The 9,577-nt window shown below is 37.3% G+C and overlaps 1 protein-coding gene across 5 annotated transcripts; it reads left to right on the forward strand.

The window, feature by feature from the left end:
• The first annotated feature begins 375 nt into the window (after positions 1-375).
• Positions 376-7,308, forward strand: LOC107828807 (two-component response regulator-like APRR2). Of its 5 annotated transcripts, none has more exons than XM_075249465.1 (12): positions 376-475; positions 1,270-1,467; positions 2,124-2,203; positions 2,509-2,575; positions 2,942-2,988; positions 3,099-3,176; positions 3,274-3,828; positions 4,465-4,605; positions 5,114-5,392; positions 5,700-5,768; positions 5,895-5,969; positions 6,615-7,308. In XM_075249465.1, the coding sequence occupies exons 2-12, from the start codon at positions 1,335-1,337 to the stop codon at positions 6,780-6,782; spliced, it is 1,692 nt and encodes a 563-aa protein (XP_075105566.1). In that variant the 5' UTR covers positions 376-475; positions 1,270-1,334; the 3' UTR covers positions 6,783-7,308. The 5 variants fall into 5 exon arrangements, with proteins under 5 accessions (XP_075105566.1, XP_016511672.2, XP_075105569.1 ...); XM_016656186.2 differs by having other exon boundaries at positions 469-665; XM_075249468.1 differs by lacking the exon at positions 376-475 and adding an exon at positions 653-797.
• The last annotated feature ends 2,269 nt before the right edge of the window (positions 7,309-9,577 follow it).

Raw genomic sequence — 9,577 nt, forward strand, 5'->3', positions numbered from 1 at the left:
TACAAAGAAAATACATCAACATGCATAAACACAAATACAATTCATTTCTGAACGTTTCGAGTTCGAATCTTGAAAATAAATAAATTACTGATAAAGTCTGAATCTGATTTAAGTAGTTGGACAAGTTGGTATCGAATATTTTTTTTTTGTTTCCCGTTCGATGTCCGGTACTCACATTAGAACGTGATTATATCCGAATTCGCACTGTGTAGGGCTCCATTCGGGGGGAAACGCTCCCTACCGAGGATTTTTTTATACCCAGAACTCGAATCTGAAACCTCTGATTAAGGAATGAGCAGTCACGTTCACTACACCACATCCTTTAGTTGTAAGTTGATATCGAATATCACATAGTTATAAATAAATAAAAATTAGGAGTAATTTTGTATTTGACCAACCAAAAGCAAAGTAGCTAAATGCATCTGTGGTCCGCAGCAGCAGATAACAACGAAACACAAAGACACAGCCAACTCCAGTAAGTGTACTTCAACACCCCGCGCCACTCTTCTCTCTCTCTCTTCTTCAAATTCTTTTTCTCTCTCTCTCTCTCACAGTCTCACTGTCTCCCCCTCAACCCCCCCCCCCCACCCAGGTATCAAGAAACGACCAGTATAGGACGATTAAAAAAAAGAGCTGGTCTTCTTCATTTCCCAAGAGATATTTGGGTATATAATAATACTAGTAATAATAGAATTTTGCTTGCTTTTTTACATGCATTATATCCGTAGGATTTTTTAAAGCAGAATAAGTTAAGAACTTGTTTGTGCGTTTTCTCCACGTTTATCCACTTGTCTAAGGTTTTTTACATTTTTTTGTATTTCTTCATTTTCTTGGTCACTCTCAGGTGTTCTTGGAATTGTGATGTTTCTGTATTCACATGGATTTTATTTACTTTTGTCTTTTTATGTTAATAAAAATTGAAGATCTCTCACGTGGCGTTTTGTTAATTTTTGTTGCTTTACGTCGGCTATACCCTATGCCTAAAGCTAAAAGCATAGTCTTTTGATTGCCTCTTTGGTTTTTGGTTAAATGATGTTAAAGATTAAATCTTGAAAAGGTGAGTAGGAGAATGGGGGATTGATCTTTAATTTTTTTTCTCTTTTTTCTTAGACTTATATAAATATTATCATTATGAATTAAACTTGCTGTGAGGTTTAAGAGTGGTTTCTAAAGATTGTTGTTTATTATACCACTTTTGAAAATTTTAGCTGAAACTTATGGCTAAAGAGATTTTAAATCTGAGGATAATTCATTTTGGGGTGTGTGCAGATTGATTAGATGCTCATAAAGTAACCGTTTTTGGAAGGCTGACTGAAAAAGATGCCATTTTAGAAATGATTTGTACTGAGGATGATCAATTATTGGGTTGGAAAGATTTTCCAAAGGGGCTTAAAGTCCTACTTCTTGATGAAGACTGCAATTCTGCTTCAGAGATGAGATCAAGGCTTGAAAAATTGGATTACATAGGTTAGTTGTAGCAGTCTTCGAAAAATACTTACTCGCAGCCGGTGTTTACCTTTTCTTGTTCATCCCTTTTTAGTAACAAATTTTTTGGTCAATTACTTGCATTTTGTTTTCCATGTTAATTGTGCCTTCTAGTTTTAGGTTTCATATGGAAATACCTTTTGCATTTATTACTGAGGGTAAATAGAGTGTTCTGTTCCATGTTTCCTATTTTAAGATGAAAAGCATTTAAGTGATTCATGTTTCTTGCAGAATACTCTGAATTACTGGTGTAAATTTTATTAATACTAATGTTTTTCATTCTTCTTTCTTTAACTATTGAGAAAGGGTGCATTGACGTAACTGGTAAAGTTGTTGTCATGTGACCAGGAGGTCACGGGTTTAAGCCATGGAAACAACCTCTTGCAGAAATGCAGGGTAAGACGGCGTACAATAGACTCTTGTGGTCTGGCGAGATCTTAGTGCACCGGGCTGCCCTTTTTCTTTAACTATCGAGAGTTATAGTTGAGGATGATATTTTGCTCAAGTCCATAGCTTGTTATTTGTCCCAAATTTTTTGTGTTATTTTTCGCCGCTTCTTTTGCTTTATCTTCTGCTTTTGAAGAGGTCATGGATTTGTATCTATTCGTAAATCTTCCTGAAATTTCATGTTTTTGCAGTTTACTCATTCTGCAATGAGAATGAAGCTTTGTCTGCAATCTCAAACAAATCTGAGGACTTTCATGTTGCCATCGTGGAGGTACTAGTTTCATTTATGCTCCTCTTGAAACTTTCTCTCATTTAAGTTTTAATAATACAGTTGAGCTTGAGCTAGCTTGTTGAAGTAATATCATGTGCAGTAAAGCAGCAGGTCGATACTATTCTCAAATAATAATTCCATTTTAACATGTAAATGCTATAATTGGGAATTTAGGCTATTATATACCAGCTAAAACAGTAGGCACCCGTATTGATATTCGATTGACAATAGTTGATCAATAAAAATTGAACATAGGTCAGAATGTTATACTAATTGTCGATGAACTTGTCTATCATTTGACACAGGTAACTGCAGGCAACAGTGATGGAGTTCTCCAATTTCTTGAGAGTGCCAAAGATCTGCCAACAATAAGTGAGTGCTACACATATTGAAAAATAAGTGTTGTATTGTAATTAGACTTGGTTTATGACGACATGATGATATTGGCAGAATTGTAAGTGCTGGAATCGTAAAGTTTCTGGCTTGTAACACCAAATAAAATAACTTGTTTACGTATTCTAAGTTTTTTCTGAGAATGATTCCATGCTTCTTTTGGTAGATCTTAGTTTCCATTTATTCCTTTTGGTCTGTCATTGTTAATTGTTTAGAGCATTTATGGGGTCAGTATAGAATGGGAAGTCTTCTCTAGTAGAAACTTAAAAAAGATAACTGTACTTGTCTCTAAAGATTCTAAAAGCTAAAATATATCTAATAATCCATTTTGCTTACTTCTTGCAGTGACATCAAATATTCATTCCCTTAGCACAATGATGAAGTGTATAGCGGTGAGATTTGGGGATCAAGCTTTCATTTGAAGCACTTTTTAAGAAAAAAATGAAGCACTTTGTTTTCAGTAATTATGTAAAAAAAAGTTGATTGTGTTGATGTATTGCAGCTTGGTGCAGTCGAGTTTCTTCAGAAATCATTATCAGATGATAAACTCAAAAATATCTGGCAACATGTAGTTCGCAAGGTTTGTTGCGAAGACTTTACTGGGTCACCTTGTGATTCTTTCAAACTATTACACTTTTTATGTGGAGAGGACATCCTGATCTTATTGGTTGTAGCAGGCATCCAATGCTGGAGAAAAAGATGTGCCCGAATCGCTTAAACCAGTAAAAGAATCTCTTGTTTCCGTGCCACAGCTACAACCAGTAAAGAGTGCAGCAGGTGACAAAAGTTCAAACGAAACGGAACCTTTTACCACAGTACCAGGCAACAATAATGAACACTCATCAGGCTGTGATAAATACCCTGCTCCGTCAACCCCACAATTGAAACACGGAGTGAGGTCAGTGGACGATGGAGATTGCCAAGAGCATACCATCTTTTCAACTGAACAAGATAGTGGGGAGCATGATGGGGACGCTAAATCCGTCGAAACTACTTTTAACAATACAGTTGCTGAGAGTACTGTCCAAACAAGTCCTCGCGAGCAACAAGGACAGACTATTGTGAAAGAGGAGAATGGTTCATCTCCTCATCAAAAGATGGAGGCTGATATTGCTACCTCTTCACCAAGTAACAACTGCCCTGACAATCGCACTAGTCATTCTGCTGAACCTAGTAAAGCATCTGCTCCCCATAGTTCAAGTGGGACTAAAACCAATAAGAAGAAGATGAAGGTAAGATGGAAGAAATGGTGCCTGTTTCTCATAGAAATATAATGATGGTAATTATGTGTTCAAAGTTCCATAATATTGTGGTCCAAGAAAGCCATTATTTGTTTTCTATTGGCTCCAAAGGTACAAGAATGCTGTTTTCTGACCTCAGTTTGATTTTTTTCCTAGTTGCGTAGGTTCCTCATGCACTTTTGTGTTTGAAGGCCTGAAAAACATTTCGTCATTGCTTCTCTAGTTCAACAATCATGTGGTCTTTTTTTTCTTTTTTTCTCTTCTTTAAAGGAAAAAGGGATGAGATGTGGATATATTAGATGTGGCGTGGCGTATATCTTCCTCCTCTTGCATTCATGAACTTAGTCTTATGAACGGTTGCTTTGAGAAGTTCATGAACATCATAGAACATCCTCTTCAAATTTTGTAAGATCAATGCAAAGCTCATTTTTCTTATCTTGAAGTTTTAACTTCTCAAACAGTGCATGAAACATAGCAATCAGTATACGACTCTAGCTAGATTATATTTGTGTTGGCGATTTCAACCTCTATAGTATTTCACTGAGCAGTGGTCAAATTATCCTGCATATGCGGGAATTTGAATCAGTTGATTCAGGGGAATGAGTTTGATATCTCTTTCTGATTCAGGTAGATTGGTCACCTGAACTACACAAGAAGTTTGTTCAAGCAGTAGAGCAACTTGGTATTGATCAAGCCATTCCTTCTCGAATACTAGAGCTGATGAAAGTGGAGGGTATAACGAGACATAACGTAGCTAGCCATCTCCAGGTTTGTGAGTTATGCTCTTTGTCAATTTATTCGACCTTTTCTTTTGAGTTATTTCCAATGCTAAAAATTAAATATTAGCCAAACAAGCCTTTGTCTGCTGTGGAAAGGGAATGTTTGAAACCTGACCTTCTACTGCAGTATAACAAAAAAGGGCCAGTATCTAACATTTTGCTATATTTAGCAGGGTCAGATGCAATTTGGCTGAAATGTATTTTAATGAAAATGATCAACAGTTGGGAAATAAAATAGTACTAAATCTTGGCCATTTTAAGTATGTCGGCATGATTTTTCCATATCCTATCAGGGAATATAGTTGAACAAGAACAATAGCAACAACAAACACAGTGTAATCCCACAAGTGTCTGGGGAGGGTAGTGTGTACGCAGCCTTACCCCTACCTTGAGAAGGTAGAGAGGCAAGGGAATAGAGTTGAACACTTGAGCTAAATATAGTTGGATACGGACATGTCGTTTGCTAGACAATAATAGTGTGTTTGCTTTCCAAGCAGAAATACAGAATGCATCGGAGGCAAATTTTGCCAAAGGAAGTCGAAAGGAGATGGCCTCATCCACAACCAAGAGATTCAGTACAAAGGAGCTATTATCCTCTTCATAGACCTATCATGACCGTCCCACCGTATCATTCTAATCATATCCCCGCGGCTGGTCAATTATATCCTGCTTGGGTACCACCGGCAAGTTATCCTAATGGTTTACAAGTGTGGGGTTCACCTTACTATCCGGCATGGCAGCCTGCAGATTCTTGGCACTGGAATCCTCATCCAGGGGTAAACATTTGTTCTCAGCTGAATTACTTCCTTCTAGCTTGGCATGCCTATATCGCGGGACAACTCTAGGATTTAAACATAATGTGTTCAACTTTTAAGGTTCTTATCATTGAGCTCATCGTAGCTTGAGATGGATTCAGAATTTAGTATTTGTTGAAATATAAGTGATTTTTTACGTATATATTTATACTCCGTGTCAAAAATACTGGGTTCAGTTGAACCTATGGTTTATTCGTCTCTGCCTATGTCACAGAATTTTGAGCTCGAAGAATACGAAGCTGAAAACTCATGTTTTGTAATAATGCAGCTGCATGCTGATACATGGGGCTCCCCTGTCATGCCACCATCATTAGGATCATATCCACCATATCCTCAGGTGAATACATTTGCAATACCACCTCCACTTGATTCTTTCGTACAGTTCAGTGATGTTCTTGAGCTATTTAATGTGAGTGCATTTCTTGCATTGAGTTCCTAATGGCACGTGAGTTGGATTATGCAGAATGGTGGAGTTTACCGGCCTAACGGAATGCAGAATAGATATAGCATGCTAGAGAAGTCATTTGATCTTCACCCGGTAAGTTTGTCACAATCGGATTTTTATGGATATCTTCATAGATTTTGGATCCTATTTTCGACAACAGAGTTCTTTGTGGATATTTGTACTAGGAGATTGATACTTCAGTCTCATTTTCCCCTTTGGAACTAGAAAGGAAAATCAGTGACGTAATTGTTTTTTAACTTTTCTTATAATTCTTTTGATAATAGTGCTTAAACTACAAATGTGTGTAATGAGGAGGTATTGCGTTAAACTTTTTGTCTATCATCTTCAAAATGGATCTAATTTACATATAATGACAAGTTAAAAGAATTTCATCTTATTATTTAAGTTGTACGTTTAATTAGTTGTAACTATTAGTGTCTCTCACGTTGGTTCATGGAGTGGTTGTAGTCTCTTTGTATGGTCTTGGTCGTCATGGACAATCCTTACCATGCTAGCTTTTGAGGCTTGGGTAGGCCTAAGGTCCATTTTTATCGGTAACCGGCTTACTAGCTCTCTTTTCTTGATTATCAACCCACTCTTACACTGTTTTCCTATAACTATTTTAGGTTACCTAGTAACTTGATAGAGTAAAAACTTTACGCTTCGATGTATCAATGCTAATCCTTTTCAAGATTGTAAGTTCTTTCGGTAAAATTTTGGTTGTTGGTTGTGGTGCAGGCTGAGGAGGTTATTGATAAAGTAGTAAAGGAGGCAATAACCAAACCATGGTTGCCTCTTCCTTTGGGCCTAAAACGTCCTTCCACGGAGAGTGTTCTTCGCGAGCTTTCAAGACAGGGGATCTCAACCGTCCCACCACAAATCAATGGCTCTCGCGGTCGGAGCTGATGTGGCAATCATTTTACTTTACTCTGGGTCCCACAGGTCCATCCCAAATTTTTCGCCAACAACTTTGATTGGCCCACGCAACCATAAGAGAACCCAGTGCCCTGACCCGACCCGACCCTGACAAGACAGAGGGTTCTGATTTCTGAAGTATGAATAAATGAATGGCAGAGAATGAGCCACGTGTATGGTCTTAATTTAAAGGCCAAAATGGGGCTGTTGTAAATATTGGTTTCCCCCTTTTTGTAGCCCAATTTTGGACGTTTGGGCTGTTGAGTGTGCTCTGTGAATTGTTTTTGAGAATAATGGATTGGGTCATTTTGGGGATGTATGAGTGAATGTGGGGCTATATTCGTACTTGTCAACAATAATTGACCCAATGCAAACAATTGAAGCTTACAACAATCTACAGTGATGGAATGAGAGTATGAAACATTAACCATATGATATATGTGTTCTGTTTGTTTGTTGGGACATTTTAGCAGAGACGGATCCAAAATTTAAATTTTATGGGTTCAAGTTAAGTTCATATCTACTATGTGTTTTTATTTTAGATAATTTTTATATACAAATTTATATGTCGCACAAAAAAGTATTGGATTTAAATGACGAGTTTGAAGCCCAATGATCTTATTGGACACTGTTGTTCAATTAGGTCTTTCTCACTCCTCGAAAATTGTGAGATAACAAAACGTCTGAACATTTAATTTTTCGCTCTGTTATGTCATATCTGAACATTTGCTGATGCTGGATTACAATTTACAATGGTCAAGTACTTGCGTTAATATGTTAAATTCACACGGAGAATGTTTCTTCGTTTAATCATCCGATATTAGCAACCTATTAGCTTGACTAGTTCAAATTTGCACCGTGTAGGGACCATTTAAAGGATAAGCATTCACAATCACAAATTTTATTATTCCTAAACTTTGATCTAAAGTTCTAAACTAGTCAAATATACTCTTAATATAGCATGACATTGTCCGTTTTAGCTCAAACCTGTACGGTTTTCCCCAAAAGGCCTCATACTATTAAGAGATCCTTACACCTTATACTTAGGCTCCCAATTTTTTCAGCTACCAATGTGGGACTTTATTCGCACACCCAACAATCTCACCCTCGAACTAAGTTTCACGTGGCTCACTACCACGATTCACGGGTTTTCCCCTCGAACTAAGTGACCATTGCCACGATCAATTATCATTGTGTACCATCCATATTGTTAGAGCAGTATGGCAACCGAAGCTCGCAACTAGCTTCTTCTTGTGTGCGCACTTCCTCGCACCATCACTTTGCTTTCTCCATACTCATCCTGTTGAACCTAACCTCTGATACAAGTTGTTATGTCGAGGAAGAGGCAAACCCAAAAATAAAAAAATAAAAAAACTAGCTCGCACAATTGTTGGAATCTAATATCAGTTGTTGGGCTAGACTAGCCCAAATACACTCTTAATGTTACAACTCATATCCACATGTGTTAGTTCATGTCATATATTAGTTAACATAAATCCAAGAAGGAATTATCTTTGAGATGATAAGAAGTCAATCCTATTGGTCTTAAGTGATACAAGAGTGTATAAGGGTGATTAACAAGTATTAAAAGTTAAATGAATCAAGGATGTTGTAACTCGTATTTTCAGGTAAATCTAGCGGTGCTTAATACACTCAAGAGGTCATGTATTAAGGTTTTTAATCAGATAATATCCGTATCATAAGTCTTGAAGTCAAACGAGTTATGAAACAAAAGTCGACAAAGTTGTCGCAACTTAGGTTCATAATTTTACTTAAACATTAGGTCAAATGTTTCTAATCTTTTCTCCTAATTTACAAGGAATTACGGGGTGATCTACCAACCAAATTAAATATCTATGAGTCTAGTTTCCAACGCATTAAACCGTTCATCGATACGATCTCGGAGTAGAGAGATTCGCATTTTCGCGAGACTGCGCCAAGCACCTCTCTATGGGGCCCACTAAGGCGATTTAAGATATTTGGACCTATATAGGATGCCTCCAACCCGTTTTAAGTCATTTCTTCTCACTATTTTCAGACCTTAAACCCTAGGAACATCCTCTCAAGGTTCTCTCAAGATTCAAGACCCAAAAAAAGGGCAAACAACACAAATCAAGTGTCGGGAATTCCGTGGCACTAGTAAGTCTCTTGTTCTTCTTGTTGTTGCTCATTTTTGTGTCGTTCCAGCTCATGTGGGAGGTTGTTTTAAAGGTTTTATGTTCTGTAAATACTCCCTCATGTTCTTAATATTAATCCTAGGTGATTTCAAGCCTTCTAAAGTGATTCTAGTGCCGAAAAACACTAATTGATCGCTAGTTTCGCTTTTTTGTTGTTGTGGCAGCATTGGAGGGATATTTCATGGAAATTTAAGGTCAAATTGGAGTTGTTCTTTCTGTATAAAGGTAAGGAACCTCTTACTCTATATGTATTTAAGATTATCCAAGTTGCGGCTAAGCCATTGAAGCTAGAACTTGTGAAATATATATCGAAAGGCTTGGTAGTAATGTTATTGTTTTGTGGATTGTTTTGCGTTGCTGTTGGGCTGCGTATTTTACTACTGTTTTGTGGAGTTTTGGAGAAGGAAGGGTGTGGAGAAACACCATATATATGTAGGGTTGTGGGATGATAGATATTCGTAACATTTCTAGGTCGTTTGACACGACTACGGTGGTCGTCGTATGTATGGAGAGATTAGGCTGTGCGTGGACTATTTTGGGAGGCTCAATATGTTTATTATTGATGTTGTTTGAGCTTTTTATTGACTGTTTTGAATGGTGTGAAGTCAT

Source organism: Nicotiana tabacum, chromosome 1 (assembly GCF_000715075.1).
Source record: "Nicotiana tabacum cultivar K326 chromosome 1, ASM71507v2, whole genome shotgun sequence".
NCBI lineage: Eukaryota > Viridiplantae > Streptophyta > Magnoliopsida > Solanales > Solanaceae > Nicotiana > Nicotiana tabacum.